Source organism: Anas acuta, chromosome 3, assembly GCF_963932015.1.
Source record: "Anas acuta chromosome 3, bAnaAcu1.1, whole genome shotgun sequence".
NCBI classification, from domain to species: domain Eukaryota; kingdom Metazoa; phylum Chordata; class Aves; order Anseriformes; family Anatidae; genus Anas; species Anas acuta.
In genome coordinates this window covers 97,421,602-97,443,644 of record NC_088981.1, presented here as the reverse complement: position 1 = coordinate 97,443,644, position 22,043 = coordinate 97,421,602, and the positions used below count along the sequence as shown (strand labels likewise).

Sequence of the window (22,043 nt, the reverse complement as noted above, 5' to 3'; positions counted from 1 at the left end):
TGGTGCAGATTCTTAGAGTAATTCTGAATGGAAATTTCAGCTTACAGATAAGTGTACTATTGTCAAATAAGTCTCTTCAGTGAATAGCTTTCCTCCACAGCTACGGAATCAGCTTCACTAAGGTGGGACATCCTTGAACCACCAGTCTTGGATAGAAAAGTTTAATCTTCCTGCCATCTCCCCACATGCACCTTGGTGATGTTTCCACGGTCATGTAAATGAATAGCTACTAGGGAGAACACATTGGTCAACCTTTTTAAGCTCCTACTAGTTTATACATCATCACTAACTCTTAGCTTGGACTCCACCTCTTGAATAATATCATTGATCTTATCAGAAGACCTAAGAAAATAGCTAAGCCTGAAGAGGTACTTGTGCAGAAAGCTTTGCTTATGATGCCTGAATTCATTTTTTCTACACTTATCCATCATAAAGTGACATGAAAAATGCTGTGGCAAGCAACCAGTGATGTCCCCTTCAAGAAAGCACAATCAATTTTGCAAGCTAAGTGTTAAAACTAGTGTTAAAACTATTGCTCCTAGAAAGAGAGATTTCAACAACTCAATGTACATTGAACACATATTTTCTTTTAATAATGGTTCCTTGCCTAGATGTTCTATAGACAGAAAGACAAAACCCACATATACTGGCCTTACAGGAAATTTAGAGAAAGTAGACAGAAATAAACAGTGCAGTAAGAAAAAGTTCACTGGTCTTTGCAGATCTCTGACTTTAAAGCAAGTTATCCGAGAGGTTTATTTGGGATCCTCTCCCTGAGTACAGCTACTAACACTGCAACGTTTTACTGAAATTCAGAAGTGCTGTTACCAAATTAACATTCAGGCACTTGTACTGAGGAAGCTGTTCTCCCAAAGCAAATGCTCATTGAGATATTGACAAAGCTATATATGGAAATACATTTTCTCCAAATCTGCTGAAGAGAACCAACTTCCTGATAGCTACAGTGGAGGTTATGCTCCCCACCTCAAAATTGGATTTTTCTAGTCATCCATTCAAACACCCCCTTCTTCCATTTTAAAAATAAATGCCTATACTCAAAACGCACATTAGCATTGCTTCAGAAAGCAATACGAGATCAGTTTTAGGATGTTCTTATTCTCATGGGTTCTCCTTGTCTGCAATACCTGTATTTGAGAAAACAAGCTGAACACCACTTGCCTTTGGCGGGTACAAATATTGGGTAAGCGTTATTTCTAAGCTAGAGAAATTTTTGTGAAACATGTATCTAGATCATTAACAGCAATGGATTTACTTCAGCAAAGATGTGGTTTAGCTGCCAACACAAGCAGTATCCAATCTCACTGGCTTTGAGCACAAGCACAGGAAGAAGCAGCTGGGTGCAAAGTGGGGGAGCTCTTTGCAGCATTTTCACACCTGGCAGCAGCTTTGCAGTACTGAGAGGCACCTCCTCAGGGGAGTGCTAAGTCCCAGCAACCACAACAGAATAGAAATGGGCAGCAGCAACACAGAGGGCATGACAAGTTCCCTGTCTGGGACCAGACACAGAACCACAGAATGGGTTGGGTTGGAAGGGACCTTGAAGACCACCCAGTTCCAGCCCCCTGCCATGGACAGGGGACACCTCCCACCAGACCAGGTTGCTCAAAGCCCCATCCAGCCTGGCCTTGAGCACCTCCAGGGCCATTTGAATGCAGCAGGAAGGAATGCACCCCAGCAGTATGCCTTCCTCGGGAAAATAAAAAGGTAGTATCACTAGAGTAGCTGGAAAAAAGAAAAAGACTAATTTAGTCTGAGGTATTTGGAATCCTAAATATATTCTTGCCTGGGAAAAACAAAGAAACCTGCCTGTGGTCCAAACCTTTTTGATCAAGTTTGTCCTGGGTATCAATGAGCAAGGAAATTAGGCTCTGAGGAATACCTATCCTGCCATGCTTAACAGCTTTACACGTTCCAAAGAAGCAATCTGCTTTGCTTGTTTGCATCTCAGAGCTAAGCTACCAAAAACATTTCTCAGCTGATAGAGGATACCCTTTCCTCAGGGTTTTATTGCTGCAATTACTAAATAAATAAATAAAATCCTGTGATATCAATGAGTGTTGGCTTAACCACAGGAGGCTGTTCTTGCCTGATGCTACAAAGCTTTTCTCCCCCATTCAAAACCCTCCTTAACCTGGAGTTTTTTGTATTAAGCAGCATCAAAGATCTGTCAACCTGGTAAGAACTGCTCAGACCCTTAAAAATAACTACCTCTTAAAGGGAGATAGGCAATTTAAGAAAATTCGAGGAAAAACATCTGCAACCAGAGATATATCTAACTTAGCAGAGCTCCAAAATGGAATAATACTTGCTCTCAGCACGCCACGAGCACAGCTAAGCACGTGCAGATATTTATGGGGTTGTTTTCCAGTCAATATAACAGAGGGAGGAACTGCAGATCTGCGTGCTCTTTCAAGAGACCAATCCAGGAATGCATTTCAACCCTTGGTAGCAGACTTATTTCTGAACAATCACAAGCAATTTGGAGATGTGGTTTTAGAACACCTCACAAGCTGACTATAAAATACGGGAAGATGAAGAATGAGGTATTTGGAGTCTAACAACAGCAAGTTGCCACACTTACGTACCATGATGATGTGCAGGGCATCAGAGGGTTTCATGTTCTCTAAGTTTTGGAGGAGGACATTACTGAATGTATTCACATACAACTGTCTCTGGACAGCTCTAACTCACAGTAAGATGCAAACAGTAAGATGCTTTCTGAGTTTTACAGGGAATATATTCTGCAATGTGTGGAAAAATTTCCCCACAGCCATACATTAGTAAAGGGGGACATGGTTCTGAACACCTGGCCACACAGTGACAACAGGAGAAAGCTCTAAGGCTCTGGCTTAGACGAACATGGCCCGGGAACCCCCACATTTTGGGGTTCTGGGTTATCCCAGCAGAGCTATAATTTTAGTTCAGTATAGCATGTGGGAAGACTTGTCCGTTCGATGTCTTCACAACACAGAACTGGAAGTTTTTACCCACATTTTGTGCTCTTTCCCTTCTAGGAAGGTGATGGGACTTCAGCTGTGATTACAGGTAATATTTTTTTTTTTTAAATGCTTCAGTGTATGCTGTCGAAACTGAGATACTGCGGACAAGGACAGCATTACTCTTTCTATAACCATCAGCTAAAAATGACTTTGCATTTCAAATCTACCTGGAGCTGCCAAACCTCATACTGCACGTGCTCACAGGTGCATGTGGTGATGGGGTCACAGCTGTGCACGTTGTGCCAAGGTTGTCAAATGGACTGAACACACAGTTCAACCCTGCAAAAGGGAAACTTCACAATATTACAGAAATGGTGAAGAGGAGGCACTGCACAGTAATAATATTAACAGAAGGATCCGGACCAAATTCTAAGGGTTTGAAGAGTCTCTGCTCCTTTCCTGCATGGAAGGACTAAGCTAGACCGACACTCCCTGTGTTAACAAGGTTACAAAGATAAAAGAGAAAAATGAAGCCTTAAGGACCATATTTTCTGTTGGTGTGGGGCGCTGTCCATGCTTAGGAAGACAAGCAAAAATTCCTAAGTGGAGATTAATAAACTGCAAATGACTACAGAAGAAAACCTGCGTGTACTATCAATCACGGGAGAGACCCAGCCACTACCATGATTAAAATCATGTACAATGACAGTGTGATCCAAGGCTCCGCTGGGCAAAATATTTTTTAATCTGGGACAGGAAAATGTACAACATTAAAATACAAATCTAGGAAGACCTTGCTGGAAACACTACATAGCTGTAAGTCTGCTGCACACAGCTAGCTACTGAACTCCAATCAGAGCAGACAGCAAAGTTTCTACAATAACCAGCAAGACACAGAAGAATAAGGAGAGCTTTGGCTGATTAATATAAGCAAACAAATGCCAAAAAAACTTTAAGGATGAAATGGTGAGAAGTGTTACATAGCTCATGGATAAGGTTGCATTAGACCATGTCACAATACTAGAAACTAGTAGTGAGTAAGAGTTGCCAAACTAAATGCATTGATGAGCATCTAGAAGTTTATTAAAGAAAACTCAAAAACTAACAGGTCAGAACAGAGCCTTTAGGAAAGTCTCTTCCATTGAACGAACTTGTACTGTGCTGTTTTTAACAAAAAAGCTAGACCCGACTCCTGAAGATCGAGTTTAACCTTGTAGGAACCCTGGAGTGATCTACAAAGAACACTTGTTAAAAGGAAAACAAAAAAAACTTGGTTACGAGCCTCACTAGGGAAAGCAAAATTTTCCAAACATAATGGTGGAGCTATTACAAAAAAACTGCTCCTGGATTCATTGTATCTGCTATCTGATAGATTTAGACCAGCAAGAATCTAGAACAGATCTCTGATGTTAGACCCAGCAAAAAGGAGACACAACACAAACAGCAGTAGCTAGGCTGAATTTCACAGACCCACTACCAGTGTACAAGGCAGACATTCTTAGGTACGTTGAGTTATACCCACTGCACAGCTTTTATTTTTGTAAAGAGTAAAAAACAGTGATCTTCATTCACTAACCAAGATCCTAAATTTGGTTTGCACGTAGTGCCCACCAACAGCACCTAAGGCACAGTCACATTTAAGAGCAGTAAGTAGAAATGCACATACACAACACTTAAAATGTTAGGGTTAGACTTTGCCTCATTTCTTTACAGAAATCCCACTGACATCAAGTTTTCTACTTAAAGAACAGGAAGCACAACTTGGCTTATGGTAATGGCAGATACCAGTGTTAAGAAGCCAACCGTGGAAGACAGTCGCTGCATTCTCGCTCCAAGTATAACTGTATTTAAACACAGGCTGGTAATAAAGTTGTGAGGGAAGTTCAGAAGTCATTTTACAGTGAAGTACAAGGCTTCAAAGGAACAAACAAAAACCAATGGAGCCTTGTGTATTTGATGTAGAGCTGCAGTCACAAAATTAAAGTAACAGTTGGTGTATTTCAGTAGAAAACTTCAATTCTGATAGACCTACAAATATATATTAAAAAAACACAAACATATACATTCTCTAATACTGCCTTCTGAACTGGATTTCTATTTAGTCTTCTGAAGTGAAATAAATTTATTTTCTTTCCAGACAAAGCTAGGCAATGCTACCAAAACACCCAGCCTGTACCGTAAAGCACTAGATTTTCCTACTGCACAATGAAGCTGAAGCAACACCTGAAGATGCATCTTTCCAGGAATTCCTCCGTGATGAAAAGCCGCCAGTATTTTCAGGAGAGCTTAAAACAGGTACCAAACTGTTTCCATAGCTAATCCTTGACATCAGACAACTGAAAAAAAAGAGCACCAGGCGTCTGCAGTTTGACATAACAGAAGCAAAACAAGAACTCCAAGAAATAGAGCACTGAATATGTACTGGGTACAGGTACAAATTGTGAACTTCCAGGAACTTTTCACCAGTTAAGACTAAAAAGCCTTCCTTCAAATAAATGCATTGTTTGCTATTTGAGTATTGAACTGACACCATGAAGTTCCTTGCTTTACACACACGTGCAAACTGCCCACAAGTGCCAAGACAGGAGCAGCGCTGCAGATTTATGACGGCTCCCCCGGAGCTGACAGCATGACTGAAGACTCAGTTAACACTACAGACTGTAACAAAAGCAGGATGAATAGCTAAACAAACAAAGTTCTGATCAACAGCAGAAGCATTCCTGTCCGGCTGAGTGTAGGAGGACGCTGTCCTCAAAAAGCATTTCTGTGGAGAATGCTCGCCGTGTACTTCTGGCTACCTGCCACGTATACTGTAAGCACCCCCGCCGCGTGCCTCAGTTGGTTGCCTGCTGCCTACTCACATGCAAGTTGGGCAGCACGAATAAAATAAACGGCATCGGGAGTGCTGAACACAGAGCTCTGAGAGGCTTGCAACTTGCCCTACTTGATCTTTCTCTCTCCTACAGACAGGAGTGCTGTGCAACTAGGGAACCAGGAATTTCTCCTGAAGCCAGCTATGTGGAAGATGTTTCAACACGTTATTTCCGCTGATGCTGAGAAGACGGGAGTGCGGCAGGACAGAAGAGGATCAGAAGAGCTGACAATGATAGTGCACACACAGAACTATGGACGAGGCTTCATTAAAATGTTCAGATGAACTGTACAATCAGCACACAGTTACTCTCTGATATTCAAGAAAATTTAAATCCTTGAAGTCTCTTTTGTTATGTACGTCTATGAAGGCTGTGATGGGCCAGTCACTTTACAGAATGGAAGAGACCTCCAGACATCATCCAGCCTAACCCCAATGCTCAAAGCAGGGTGAGCTGGGGCAGCATGCTTAGGGCCTTGTCCAGCCAAGTTCTACAATCCCATTATGCGGATACCCAGCTCCTCCTAACCACAGCTAGATAGTCAGCTCTTAAGCAGTGACAGTCAAGGACACCAAATGGAGAAGGAAAAAAAAAGTTAACATACTTGGATTTCAGCAAGACTCAGGGTGTAAAAGTGTTTTAAGAGACCCCTGCGTACAGAAAACATTAGCTAGACTGACATTTTTACCAGCTAGCAGGTGGGAAACTGATGAGTACTTCCATCTAGCAGCTGTTCTCCATCCCCTTAAGCCATTTGCTACAAAGCTTACTTCCCTTTCAATCATGCAAGACAGTTTCATGTTTTAGGTCTTCTGGATTATTTCTGAAGGAGTTGCTAAGCTGGCCAAGCTGATGAACCTTGTATTGTTTTGGCCTGACACACAGAGCCATGACCCAAGAATCTGCACGTCTCAAAACAACAAGTAGCACCTAGTTCACACTGCAGACGCCAGGAGCAAAATTCAGTTTGCAGTTACACCACTGAGCAATAGACACGTGCAAGGCATCATGCTCAGATTGCACATCAAACGCCCCTCTGGAGAGCTGCTGTGTATACCAGACAGCAATTCATCAGACCAGCCACTGGTACCACTGGGTGCAAACGAAGCTGTACTGAGTACAAACCCCTTATCACAGAGCCATAGAAGGGCTTGGGTTGGAAGGGACCTTAAGGATCACCCAGTTCCAACCCCCTGCTATGGGTAGGGACACCTCCCACCAGACCAAGTTGCTCAAAGCCTCATCCAGCCTGGCCTTGAACACCTCCACAGATGGGGCATCCACAGCTCCTCTGGGCAACCTGTTCCACTAGATCAGGTTGCCCAGACCACGTGGGAACCAATACACACACATCTGAGAAATAGATTTGTTAACCTTAACCTGAGCTTCCTAATACAAGGCTAGCCAGGTACGCATTGCTTCCAGACAAAAACAAAACCCCCAATCATCCTTCTTTCTATAGCCAAAACCTCAAATGCAGATCAAAGAGCAGACAGCTGAGACCTCTGAGACACCAAAACCACTGCTGGGAACAGCAGAGACCAGAGGTCTGGATTAAGTGAGACCTCTATCTGCAGACAAGTTCTAGCCGTAACTACAAGTTCTAGACTTAACATATTAATTCTCTCTTTTTAACCCCAGAAAGCCCTTGTTTCTTAAAAGCATTTACTTGCTGAAATTCTTTCTTCATGAATTTGCCAACTAATTTTTCAGCTTCATGTTTCAGTGTTGAGTTCACTTGGTACCTTAAGGCCAGAAAGAACACTAAGACTATCTCGTCTGAAGGACTGGAAGAAATAATTTTACACACTTACCCACGCTGAGACCAACTTGTGTCTGAATACATATAACTTATCCCAAAAGACCTTGGAGGCCCTTCAAGAAGTGGAGGCACTAAATACTTCACTTAAGTTTTTTCTACTGCTTAATCACCTATCCAAGTATAATCTTATAGTTCTATTACCCTGAAAAACCATGAATGACAGCTTAAAAGGGAAAATGTACATTTTTTGGCTGAATGTCCACACAAGGTGGGAACTATCCTCTCCTCCAGTTTTACAATTTATCTCACTGACATTCCATATAGCACGTAACTTTACTCTTAATAAAGCTATTAATTTAAGTGGAAAAAGAGGACACATTGCTTGGGTATCAAACAGAATTTATTTGCATTCAAGGTCATGTGAATTCTGTGCTTGGGCTGCTAGATGTCTGCTGCCTGCATCTCAGCACTGTTGTTAACCATAACGCCATGGGGAGCTGCATGAGAAGCTCAGATGTTGTCATTTTTAATCTGCTGTGTAATACTAATTTCACCATCTTAAGGTTTGTCTCAAGACCTCAGTTGTTATTCTCTCCGAAACAACATCCATTAGCGTTCCATGTCCCATTAGATATTAAAACCAGATACTAATTGCCTAGATTTTACTCGTCCTATTCTTTTCTACAGTTCAATAACTACAGAGTGTAAAGAATGTGCAACTTTGTACTGTAATAAAGCAGTCCATAAAAAAAAGTGTCTCAATTTATCTTTTCACTTAGCACGGCGTTTTATCAGACATGGAAAAATCACTGCTACCTGAAACTTCAGTAATTTATCATTCTCCCTTTCTTTGAGGCAACTCTTGAATGAGAGCAACTTATTTAAGTATATGGCTTAACACAAGTCATTTGAGGAGAAAGAAAGGAAAGGAAAAAATATATAAATGACTGCATACCCTGAACTTTTGTATTCAACTAAATTAAGCAGTAAGTCACAACAGGCAAGTGATTTACCAGAGATTGACCTCTGGGCACCCAGACCAACACAGTTTACAGCAATTGCAGATACAAAACAGTAAGATATTCAATACAGAAAGCAGACATTTATTTTCTCTTCTTAGCTAAGATGAAACTGATGCAGCTTCACTAAGCATGATCCCCGTGTCACATCGCAGCTTCACATCAGTACGCCTGGTGTTGTACCTGTCAGCGAGTTCTACACAACTGTGTAGTTCAATACGGATCTGACTAATAGATCGTGCCATTCTGTCTCAACAAAGGCTTTAGAGATCTCTCAGTAGGCCACCTCAGTCGCGACCGCAGGCTCCCAGACATCTAATAAACTTGACTTGACATGACACGGGATGCAGATAATCAGACACGCAGCTGTCACAATGAGAACATCAGGATTTTGTTTCAGCTGTTCGTAAGAACCCCCCTGTGCCTCGTGGTGAAGCCTTGTTATGCTGGGTCTTCTTACTACAGTCTTGGGAAAACGAAGCGTCCTCACCATGGTATCAGTCTGTGCATGATATTTGTTCTTCCAGGTATCTTTCACAATACATTGCTCACACTGCACAACCAAACAGACCTCACTCAGAACAGATAAAACACCTCACATCCATTCTTAAGAAAGAAGCTCAACTTTGCTGAGTAAAAATAATAATAATTTTTGCCATTCAAAGTTGGGCCAAGCATAAATCCTGGCAGTAGGACACTTGACTTACCCTCTCTTCTCAAGAAGTAGATGGCAAGTGGGGAAGAGCAAGAGAAGGTGAAGAAAAAACATGAATCACCCAAATTGTGCATTTCAACATCAGTGGCCACCAAAACCAGCTCTACCAACAATGATTTAAGCTTTCTAAATGTCAGGAAGTTTAAACCTTACTTCAGCTAGACCATTTCAGCTGAAGAACTCTTACCCTGCTTTAGGGATGTAAAGAACACAAGGCCTGAAGCAAGCACGCTGTAGCACACACATGCTGGTTGAAGTTAAAGCAGCAGCCTTTTCTTTCTGAGCAAGTACAGTAAGTTTTTACTGAATCTTGTCAGTTCCTTGTTCCGTTCTAATACAGAAACGCCTTTGGCATCGCCAAGTAATCCTACAGTAGATGCTGCAGGTACTGATGGCCTGTTTTCCATGTTACAATAATGGCCTGAAGCACTGCTGTAAGAATAGCTGAAAGCCAGTGAAAAAACGCAATTCAGAGCTTAGATTGCTGAAAAGGAAGAAAAAATCTGGAAATTTTAAAGCAAGCTTGCTCTGCCTGCTTGTAGGAAACTAGACACCCAAAATACAAGTATTTATAGAACAACCACAAAACTATCAGGGGTAGTATCACTGGGCATAAACCCTTATATAAAACATAAGTACAACTGCATCTATTCCACCTTCCTCAGGGAGTAAATATGCCCCTTTTTGCTGTGACAATTTGATTGTGACAGAAGAACCAACAATTTCTGCAAATGTCCCCACATACATATAACAAATCAATATCTTATTAAATAGGCCATCATTACCAAGTGCTGGAAGATTCAATGAAAGAGGATTTTTCTTTTCTTGTTAGTTACAAAGGGTACTTTAATATAAGCCATTAAGCAACCCTCGATAGAAGTGCACATTTCTAGACGCATTGATTTCAACCTTTTGAATCAGAGACAACCAGAAAAATGAGAAATCATACACTGCCTACTGAAAATGACAAGCTGATGACTTTCTGAGGATTGCTCCAAGATATTCCATAGACAAACTTTCTAGACAGTTGGAAACTACTAATTAACAGCTTAAAAGCCAGTTTTGTGGAATCAAAGGCATCACATATTGATTTTTTTAAAAAAAAATAACTAAATAAAAGCACCAAGCCCAGAAATGACACCCTTTCCCCACTTTTACCAAATAACACAAGCACATACACCCAATCCCCAAGAAAGTATCCTAGCATCTTCACACAGAATCATGTCTCTCTCTCACGGACCATTCTGCAAAGTATTGAAGAAATGCTCCAAAATATTATTTCAAAAGAGTAAGCCAAAAAAATAAAAATAAAAAATAAACCACACCCACAAAACTGGAAAAAAAAACCACACCATTACAAACCAAAGAAACACCTCTCCATCTCATTTCAATCCCTATAAAAGTACAAGCTTCCTGCCCCAAACTTAAGACTCACCTCAGGAAGACTGAGATGCCACTCCTCAAAGCACTATTCTCACTGCTCAGAAGTATTTTGTTAGTGTTGCTGTTCTTTAAATCGTCCAAATCTCAGATAGGAAGCCTTCTGTAGTATCACTTCCTACAGCATGGTAAGTTTTGTAGCACTTCTTAGCAGTGAAGGTCAGTAACGTGTAGGACACCTATACCTTAAGCCTACCCATCAGCAGCTGGAAGGGCACTCTGTAAGCCTGTATGACAGCATAACTTTGGAACCACAAAAGCTTTCAAGAACGATGAATGTGGCTTTGAAGAAGCAGCTGATGATGTTTAACAGCTACGAACTCCAAATTCGTCAGTGCAGTGAGGATAATCATTTTGTCAATAATGCATACAATAAGAAATACTGGTTCATCTAGCCCTCCTATGTAGCACTGGTATATGCGACTGAAAGACAACTAAAAGACACATACAAAACTCAAAAGCACTTGACTTTCTCAGTTAGGCCTGTCCAACCCAGTGCTGGCAAAGTCAATCCTAAGTATATCTTATTTAGTATGCCAGCAGTGTAGGTATCTGTAAGTAATTAGGGTTCTCTTCAGTGACAATTGGTACCACAAGCTACAAGCTGTTGACCACCCCTTTCATTCTGTCTTTGAGTGTTCATTTGTAATACAGACAAAAAAAAATAAAAATCACAAAACACAGAATCTGTATACACAGGACCAAAAGAGATCTTAAGGAGATGCAAATAAACCTTTTTCAGCTCTTTTCTGATACACTTTTTCCCCTTAAAGGCACACAGCTTTACAGAATAGCAAGTCACCAGTTCCCATACATGCTACCAGCTGCCGAGCCTGTGCAGATAAAGTTGCAGACTCTTCCAACTTTATTGTTTCACCCCAGGCGACCACACGGCATCCCATCCGCCTCCTGTTCCTTGCTGTATTTTATTCCCAATCTCAAACCAGCATCCTTTAGAGGGGCTGCAGGGGACAGGAGCACTTCCCAATTTTAAAGGCAGTCGCTCAGCACGATCGGTTTAGCTTTCTCACCCACCTTAGCGAAACAAGCAGCTCTTTATTTACCCTTTAAGAAGCCGGAGCCCTGTGGCATTTGCTTTCCTTGCTCTCAGCGCTAAGTCCCACGTTTACTCACACGCTCACTCTTCCCCACTCGCTCTCTCCCACCTCCAGCAGCGCCGGACAGACAGACAGACACCAGGCAGGGTTACCCCACCCACCACCACCCGTACCCAAAGCAGCGATCGCTTCTCCGGCTCTGCAGCTCCTCCAGGGCCCCCCTGAGGGCACAGGGCGGCTCCGAGCCCCCCATTTCCCCCCTCGCACCGGGGCCGGGAGGCGCTGAGCCCCGCAGGGCACGGGAAGCACCGAGCGGGCTGCAGCCGGGCTCGGGCCGCTCCGTTTTGTTTCCCCTCAGCACTCCCGGGCAGCAGCCGGGGAGCGAGCCGAGCTTCTCCAAATTAACAAAAACAACCTAAAACAGCAATAAAAGGCGGCGGTGCCGAGCCCCGGAGCTCACAGCGCGGACCCTACCGCGCTCCTTCCCCTCTCCCAGCCCTCCCAAACCCGCCGGCAGGGCGAGGCGGAGCGGGGACGGCTCCTCTGTGGGGAGCCCCCGGCCGTTAACCGCCACCCTGCGACCGTTGCGGGCCGTTACCGGCCGCCATGCCGCGCCCCGCCGCCGCCGCCTCACCTTCCCTCCAGCCCACGGCCATGGCCCCTCCGCTCCGCCGGCGGCCCCGCCCTCCCGCGCCCCGCCCCGGCCCGTCCATCAGCCGCTCCGCGCCTTCCTATTGGCTGGCGGCGGGGCGGGGGGCGGGCCCTCATCTCCCCCCCTCCCTCTCCGCGGGCTCCGGCAGGGGGCGCGCGGCCGCGCGCACTCGGCCGCGGGGGCGCGCACGGGGAGGGGAGAGGAGGGGGGGGCCCGGCGGGGCGCTGCTGGGTGCGCGGTGCTGCTCCTCCTCCTCCTCCTCCTCCTCCTCCTCCTCCTCCTCCTCCTCCTCCTCCTCCTCCTCCTCCTCCTCCTCCCGCACCCGCACCCGCACCCGCACCGAGGCGGCAGCCCCGCGCCCAGCCCGCCCCTGCCCCGGTAATAATGCTCTAGAATGTCAGCGCTGAGAAAGGTACGGGGACAGCGGGGGGGGGGCGGGCAGGGGGCTGAGGGGGTCGGGGGGCGAGGGGCGAGGGCACGGTGCCGCCAGGGCAGCGCCGCTGCAATTTGGGGGGACGCGGAGGGGTTGGGGGGGGGGGTCGGTGCCGGGGGCTCACGGCCTCGGAGCACCCCCAAATCACACGGGGGGGGCGTGCTGGGGAGGGGGGGCTGGCGGAGGGTCGTGGGGACAGGGCAGGAGTGTGCGGAGCGGGGCGGTGCTCCCACATCCCAAACCTTCCCGGGTGGTGCTCCCAAACCTTTCTTAGGTGATGCTCCCAAATCCCTCCCGGTGATGCTCCCAGACCCTTCCCGGGCGATGCTCCCAAATCTCTCCCCGGTGATGCTCCCAAACCTTTCCCCATCAATGCTCCCAAATCCCTCCCGAGCACTATCCCCAGACCTTTCCCCAGCGATGCCCCCAGCCCCGCGGCGATGCCCCCAGCCCCCTCCCGGGCGATGCTCCCCGTCCTTTCCCACTCGCTTCTCCCCCAAACCTCCCCCAATTTCCATCACGGAGCCCCTCACCCCGGCCGGGGGGGGGGGGGGGGGGTTCAGCCCACCCCCGCGGTGCCCCCGGCAGAGCAGGGGAAGCGGGACGAGGAAAAGTTTGGCGCTGCTGCGCTTCAGCCCGGCACTTCGGGCTCCCAAAGCCCTCGCCGGCTGCTTTCGGCGGAGCCTCTCCTGTCGGCACCGCAAGTTTTCGCTGTGCTCCTCGCCGCTGCTTGTAGGGCTGAGCAGGTTTCATCCTCGGTATGGGAAAGGCTGCGTGGCGTGTCCCCGTTTCCCCCCCTTCCCCAATTATTTTTATATGCTTTTGAAACACCCGGCGTGTGGTTAAATTACATTGTGTTGTATACTCGGGTTGTATTTAACACTCCCGTGAATTACAGGGCTGTTGTGTGTTGGGGATTTAATTCTGAGCGCTGTAGTGATCTGACACAATATTCCTAAGTTGGGGAATGCATTTATTATGCCCTCGTTCGGTTCAACGTGAAGTAAAAACTAGGACCGTCAAATACATTCCTTGATTCTGTTGTAGGTTACTGCCAGCTTCTCGTTTTAGCACCGCACGGTGCTGTTGGCATCTAGTTGCACGTATACCTGCCTGTCCTCAGGGCAAAGCCGGGCGTCCCTCCTCTTCGCCTTTCTAGAATTTGCAGCCCCCCTGAAATTGCCTGAGATCTCTGCCACAAACCAAAGGTGCGCTTAGAGGCAAGTTGTACGATGGACGGCTCCACGGAGGGGCTGAGGAGAGCGTGTGCTGGCCGTGCAGGTGGCAAAACCCCGCGGTGGTGGTGATGCTCCTAGGGACTGAACAGCAGTGGGGTGTCCCAAAGTGCAGGGAAACATCCCATGGCAGCTAGCGCTGAGGTTGTTGGCCGTGCCAAGCTCCCGCAGGCTGCCGAGTTGAGGCAGAAATCGAGCAGGATGAAGTTTGTTACAACTAACTAATAATTCTTTCTACTAAGTATCAAGTTAAGTTGCTTTAATATAAGTGAGCAGGTGTGATATCTCTAGGGGCAAATGTGTTCCTGTCCTGCTGTGCCTGTGCACCACGGAGCATCCCACCTGCAGCGTGGCTGCTGCAGCTCCCTTGAGCCTCCTGGCCAAGGGTACAGCAGGTTTTTGTCTGAGAGAAGATGTTCTGATAGGAAATATGCACGGACAGCCTTAACAACTACATTTCGGCTTGATTGAGAGCTTTATCTGGCTAAACTACAGAAACTGGAATAATTATTGGGATAGTTTTTGTGTACCTTAGCAGAGGTGGTAAGACATTATTTTACACCTGCCTTTCCTAGGCAGGAACTTTTTTCCCTGCTTGCAATTACACGTAGTCAAAGCAATTTCCCTGCGTAGTGATGATAATCCTATGAGTAGTTTTGGTAATAAAAAGAACATTGAAATAAACCCTTGTTTTTTCGAAGGTGTACCATCAGGGGGCCCTTTCAAACTGCATCAGTCAAACGAAAACAGCTGCTTCAGTTCGACTGCGTGAACAAGACAATTCCTGTTAAATGCCTCAGTTCATCACCGCAGAGAATTAGTTTGTCTAACCACACGTGGTAAAGGGGGTGACCACTAATGCAGAAAGTGAGTGTGAGCTCATCAATTATGACTGTATTTAAGAGAGATTTTCAGTTTTTAAAACTCTGTTGTAAGGGCCAAAACGTCCCACCTGAGTCCACAGTAGCCTGTTTGCTAAATGGGTAGTTTTGTTTGGCTAACTACAGAAAGGAATTAAATGTAGATGAGTTTGCTTCGCGAAAATTCATAGTCATCCACGAACCATATGGCTTTCTTACCTCTCGTAGAGAAATACATCTATGCATGGCAGATACAGTATGTCAACAGCTATGATCAAATATAAGTAGAAGTGGGCACGGATGATTCAGAATCTCCTTTAGAGCAGGCCTGCCTGAGACTACAACTTCTCATATCTCAGCCCATATATATCTCCATTATAGAATTATGCTTCCCGAAAGAGATTATAGTTCATCACAGCTACTTTCTGCTGTAGGGGCCAAAATGATTCATTAAAGCAAAGTACTGTTCCTATTACATTTTTTTTTTTTTTTTTAGGAAATGTCAAGCAGCAGTTTATTCACTTAGCACACACTCAGTTGTAATGAGAGGCAGGGAATCACTGCAGCTAGATTTCTCAATCAGTGCTTCTACAAATGTGCATAAAGAACACACGCACACAACAGTATGGAGAGCACAGCTCTCACTTTGTTCTAACCCATTTCTCACTGTGATTCCTTAACTACTTGCTTTGTGCACAGAAGTTGCTATGCATTTTCCTGCCGTGTTTTCACATTTCTCTGTCCTTGCCAGTTCAGAAAAATGAACAACAAATAGCTTCCAGTATGGCATTGGCCCTTAGCCCTCTGATTTATTTTGTGGTTTCATAACCATATATTCTTACCAGCTAAAAAGGTTTTCTTTCCAATTCTGGTAGTAAATGTGGTGTGTGTATGTGGTAATATGTATCTGCTGGTAAATGTGTCAGGTATACCACAGAAGGTGGCTTTCGTCTCACGTGGGGAATCAGTGCCTGTTGTCTTCATTCAAACTTGTTAGTGCTGTGTGTGACAAAGTAGATAAATTGATGGTAATGAAACAGGTCAAAAATACAGTCAAATATATGCATAAATCCAAGAAGGCAAAATCAGTAATTTAGAAACTCAGGTTTTATATATGCACAAATAATTTGAGGAGGACCATACACCAGAGCTTTCTATCTTGTAGCTCCCCATCATCCTTCATATCTGCTCCCTCTCCACCCAGAGTCCTTCCACCACTCTTAATCTTGAATCCCCCATCTTGAGTATTGTCTTTAAAAAGCACATTTATGTCAGAGGAAAGAAGAGCCTATTAGATCTGCCTGATACACTGAGCTTAGATTTGCAACAACAAGTTTTATTCTAGCAAATGTAAAGGTTAAGTCTTGTTAATGAAATTGCAAACAGAGTTACGAAAGGAACGCTTTAAACTAAGGAACACAGATTTATTGTTGGACACCAGTTGCTTGTGGTCATTTAAGGTATCCGTGATACATATTTCATCCTGGATGCTGAGAGGCTGATCAAGCAGCGTTCATCCTCTGGAGCACTGCCTTTAGGAGGGAGCAACTCTCCTGCATTGCCCTGGAAAGGTAACAGGTCTGCACTGACAGCAATTCAAAACATTATTTTTTTTTTGAGCTGCCTCCTTATTATCCTCCTTCTGTTCTTTTAATTTAGGCAATATTGTATTTTCAATAAACCCTAAGGTGTGGGTGAGAATGCAAATCAATTGTTTAAGCTTGTCTGGAATCTAATTGCCCTTAGCATGTGTGTTTTTCATAAGATGTTGACTTCTTACACACAATTTATTTTTGTGCATTGGAGGTCAGCTGAATTAGTTGTCTCTGATTCTTTACTTCTCAACAGTATGACTTGCATTGTAAAGCTTTTAAATTCCTTAACAACAATATACAAATTGCATAAAATAAAATATCAGCAAAGTTTCCAGCAACTCTGATAGTCTTGTCATTGGATAGGCTGGTGACTTTTCCTGAAAACAATATATGGACTTATTAATGGTGCAGATACTCAACTTAGCCTTTGAGGAAACTGCCCAAATCATTCCACTCTGGCAGTGCCAGAGTGGAATGCAGCTGTAGGGGTACAGAAGTGTATTATGGTCTTGATGTGTGTTTTGCTGGCAGTGAGGAGCACAAAGAACTTCCCCGCTTTCACACCTTCCTTCTAGCTTCACAAGTAGCCCATAAAAATAACACAGAGCAAATAGCTTCAATAGCCACAAGTGGGAGGTTATTCTTGACCTTTTTTTTCTTTTTTTTTTTTCCCCTGAATGGCAGACAGTAGGGAGAGAATCTCACGACGTTACTATTTCTTTTATTTCTTCTAGAGTAATCTTTAAAGGTGGAGGAAAGGAAAAAACCCCAGAGGATCTTCCACTCTCACATTTTTATTGATTTATGGCTTAATAAGTCATTGGGATATAAAGCTACAGAGCATAAACACTCTTACTCAATCGAAGTTGTCTAAATCGAGCCCAAGTAAGATAAAGATGACACTTTTGCTTCATTCATGCGGAGCGAAATTCTCTCCAGAGAGAACCAGCACCAGGCCCACCTTGTGTCCTCTGCACAACAGCACATTTCACTCTAAATGAACAAATAAATTCTTGAATTTTAGAGATGAATAACAATCATCTTCCCTGATGAGCAGAAAGGAGGACATAGCTTGCTTTTCTGCCTTTCATTTACTTTCCTTGAGCTCACAGCCTTTCAAATCCTGTCTGGTTGAAGCCACAGGAAGAACCTAGGCTTTTTTTTTTTTTTTTTCAATAGAAAAGAAAATGGAAAAGCACAACGGTGTTTATTGAAAAATCTGTGCATCTGCCTGAATTATTCATCATTTCCGTAAACAGGCTTCCTGTAGCACGATGTAGATGAAATATGTAGACTTAATAATGAGAATTTGTCCTCTTAAAATTGGGCCATCACGTAGCAAGAAGAGTGAGTAAGAAGTATGAATGTCCTGTGGTCGGGAAGGCTTTGGGCTCTCATTGGCAAGGATGACCCAAGTTCACCTCCCCTCTGAAGACAAATTCAGCCCCTCTGATGTTTCTCTCTCTTTCTCACTGTGGGACATGAAATAGCTTTTCTCTTTGCTTTGATTTGTGCTGGTGGCTTTGTCAATCCAGCCTCTGGCCCCCTTTTTTTGGCTGTTTTAGGGTTATCTTTGCCATAGTGTTTTACTGAAAGGTTAGGATATTTTAAAAATGTAAACGTGTGGATTGTTCCAGTTATACATTGTATACATTAGATTTTTATTTCAATCTAAAGTTTTGATCTCACTCAATTAAGGGTCTGTTTGCAAATGGCGTCACGTAGGAATAGCTACTGTCATTTGTATTCGCACCTCAAATGTCAAATATTAGTTTTCAAATACAAGTTATTATTGAATTTAAGAGAATCACTCTGAAATTTAAGAGATGTATTTTAAAATAACTAATGCAAGTGATGTTTTCTTAGTTCTGTAACAGAATCTTAAGTTTGCTGTTCTCTTTTGGGAATTCAAATGGGTAAATGGGACTGATGCTTTTTTTTTCTGTGAGTTTTAGTAGGCTGAGAAATCAAAACGTTACACACAGACTAGATACAGTTCCCTCACAGCATGCAGTTTGTTTAAGCTGTGATACACTGTGATTTGTAGATTAGAGTGTTTCTGTCACGAGTATCTGCAGAGAGCAGGTTAGAGCACTGCATGCAGGTAATGCAGCAGTACGTCTGAAAATGCAGCGTTACTTTTGCCATCAGTCCTGAAACACACTGGGCTCTGTAGCATGTCTCATCTTCACGCTACGTCTGTGTTTATTCGTTATGCAAGAGGTGCATGTAAAATGCGAGCTGCTTCAAAAGAAGTTATTGTGATAACATTGAGGAGGGATGCCATGAGTTATCATATCCTGTTCTTTTACAGCAATGTGCGTTGTAAGCAATTTGATAAGATTTCTTAAATGGTAATTTGGAATTTACCACTCCAAAATCTTCACATATACGGTGACACTTTTAAAAGAAAACCCTCCTCTGTACAATATTTTCAGCCACGTTTTTCTTTTTGGAAGATAAAGCAACCTCATATAACACTGACCTTTCTTAGGAAAACTTGACCTATCTACACCTCAAAATTTCAGCTGCAAGGAGATTTAGGAAGTTATATATTACTTCAGGAATCGAAAGGCACGTGCGTTGACCTTTGAAAATAATGAAATAGATGACCAAAGCATTATAATAGATTTAAACAGTTGAATCCAATGGTTTGAGGGTCTGTTATATTTCTTCTCAAATTGAGAAGTGGTATGGTAATTTTGGACGCTTCCCAAAGTTTTATCTTTTTCCTGCCTAGAAAATGTTTCTCTACAGCTAAAATGAATTGTTACAGGTTACATAAATCGGTGGAAATGTTCTTATGGCCATCAGTAAAAGATCCCCCGTAGTGATGTGTGTTCGTTCTTGAGGTCATTTATAGAGCGGTTAATGTTACTGGATATTGCTTGGTTTTGAGTTTTCTTTTTGACATACACTTCATTCTTCTCTCTTTCTTAACTATTGCATTTCAAAATAGCATTTTCATTTTATGGTGCTTTTGGAGACTGTACATTCCTTAGTAAATGTCTCAAACATTATTATTGCTAACATGAAATGTGCTTACGATTTACAGCAGGCAGGTCCTTTCAGGGTGGAAGTCACTCTCAAATACCCCTTGTCATGCATAAATTACGAAATGCACTTTCTTTCCTAACTGATGACAGGTCTCCCATCATTTCCCTGTGAATTTCTGTCTCTTTTTGCTTTCCAAAGTTATCATGAATTGCTGTCCTAAAAATGATGCAGAAAGGGAAAAATATAGAGCTGAGAGCTGCAGTGTATACTAGGCTGTAGCATGCTGCTTTGATCAATAAAATAGGAAAGTTTCTCCCATATAACTGTATCATACTCAGACTGCAGTCTCTTCCAGGAGCTTTCTTAGCCTTTGCTTGTAGTCAACCTCCTGTTTAGTTGCATACCCAAGTAATGTAAAACAGTTTTTGTGTGTTTTTTAGCCAGAGAACAAATGACTTTTCATGACTTCTTCAGTATAACCTCTTTTTTTTTTTGTGTGTATTTGTTAATCTATTTAAATTACATTCCCTTATTAAAAGCAAACAGCAAGCAAAACAACAAAAGACAAACATCTTGGTGGTATTCTTCCTGGTTTGATGGAATTTCATTTAAAATGTCCTAACAAATTTCCATCCCCAGCACGAACACGGACACTGAAACTTAGCAAACTAAGTGTGGTGCCTGGGAACCCAAAGAATGTGTGAAGGCTTGCATTCTGACTACAGTGTCAAAATGAAAGACAGAATCTTGCTTCACTGCTTGCAAGACTAGTGCTACAAGTAAAGATTGCCACGTTAACATTTCTGCTTTTCTGCACTTCTTAATGTTGAAATTTATAAGCCCCAGGGGTCACATATTAGAGCAAGCCCATGTTAATGTTGGAAAGGTAGCCAAAAGGAAAGGTGTCACAGAGGGGTTTGGGAAAGCATTGTGATATGGCTTGGGTCCAGAAGAAAAGGAGGCAAATGATCAAGGATATAGGTGGAAGTATATGTATGTAACAGGAAAACTGGTGAAAAGATCCTAATAGGGCAGTGCAGGGGAAGACTATTTTTGTTGTCTTTTTCTGGTTAAATGTAGTGGGCTAAGAATAGGGGAAAGGAACAAGCTGCGTAAACAGGAACAAGCTGCATAACACCTCTTCTCTGAGATACCATACACTTTTCACAAACTGCATCATGAAAGACTTAAATATTTCCATGTTGCAAAGCTGCACAGATAATAGAAACCTTCATCAGCACTGGGTGCGTGTATGCATCTTGATATTGAAGGGGCTCAGCTGATCACAAAGTAGGTGTCAGGCTGTGTTGCTGCTGTTCTTTACTTGGAAAAGATGACCCATAAAACAGCGTAATTGCTCCAAAAAAAAAACATGATAGGAATACATTTTCTGCAAGTAAGCATTATGCTGCTCTTAATTCCAGTTGCATAATTCCATATTACATTGAATAAAACTTGTCTCTCTTTTTCAACACATTTCATGAGGTTGGCCCAAGTTACCCTGAAGAAACATCTTACCCATCATTACCATGACTTACCACACAAGCTACATTCCTCCTGACCAATGGAATGAAATTTCCTATGTTTCTGATTTTGGAGCACAAGGAACAAAGTATTCTTGGCAGCCAGGCTGTTCCCGTACAAATTCTCTTCTGAAAGACATCAGTGTGATCATTAGTCTTCATTTTTTTCAGAGCAAGACTTAAAATTGTCTTCTCCAGCCTTGCCCTCCCTTTGTAAATATGTCTGGCTCTTGTAATCACTACCACCGGTGAGATCTCAATTGAAATGTTTTCATGAAGTACCAAAATAAACAGCAATGTCCGTGCATGCAAGATGTTCTGGTTATGAAGGAATGGTGGATACACTGAAATATTACTCAGTAAAAGCCTCTGGATGAATTTATTTAAAAATTTTATCTATGAAAATTTACATTGCCATTCAGTACAACTATTTTTGGCTATAATTACATGTATTGTGCGATTTGATCTAGACGGTTTTATGGTATTCTTCTAAATTACTTGATTTTTCATATCTTGTTTTAACACAAATCTATGCAAGCTATATACCATAAACCTATTAGAAAAATAGACTCTTTATGTAAGCAATGGATTGTTACTATACCTAAGCATCAATATACTTTCCACGTAGAAGAGCAGAGAAAGAATTTAGATTGCAGCCTTAACAGTAACTTTTCAACATCTTTAGTATCTTTAGACCTCACAGAATTTAAGAGTAATTAAAATATTCCTGCAGAAAAAAAAAAAAAAAAGAAAGAAAGGAAAACAAACACCCCTCCTCCCAACAAATTCTAAAATAAATTACTAAAGTGTAATAAAATAAACTGGAAAATCACAGGACAGTATAGAATTAACAATGCTGAGCAATAGGTAATTAGTATTCATATAGTCATTATGAAGATGAAACTAGTAATAATTTTATCC

General features: G+C 43.0%; 2 protein-coding genes across 10 annotated transcripts in view; one reads left to right on the top strand and one right to left on the bottom strand.

The window, feature by feature from the left end:
* Positions 1–12,542, bottom strand: part of ERICH1 (glutamate rich 1) — a 69,157-nt gene extending 56,615 nt beyond the window's left edge. The window contains exon 1 of the mRNA XM_068678467.1: positions 12,462–12,542. Within this exon, the coding sequence (XP_068534568.1) occupies positions 12,462–12,540 (79 nt within the window). The 5' untranslated portion in view covers positions 12,541–12,542. The remainder of the gene's footprint in view (positions 1–12,461) is intronic.
* Positions 12,543–12,733: 191 nt separating this feature from the next.
* Positions 12,734–22,043, top strand: part of DLGAP2 (DLG associated protein 2) — a 469,035-nt gene continuing 459,725 nt past the window's right edge. For 5 of the 9 annotated variants that reach the window (XM_068678448.1, XM_068678451.1, XM_068678446.1 and 2 more), the window contains exon 1: positions 12,735–12,891. In XM_068678448.1, coding sequence (XP_068534549.1) covers positions 12,874–12,891 — 18 coding nt within the window. In that variant the 5' untranslated portion in view covers positions 12,735–12,873. Of the gene's footprint in view, positions 12,892–22,043 lie in introns of all 9 variants that reach the window. The other 4 variants (XM_068678453.1, XM_068678466.1, XM_068678444.1 and 1 more) reach the window with 3 other exon arrangements.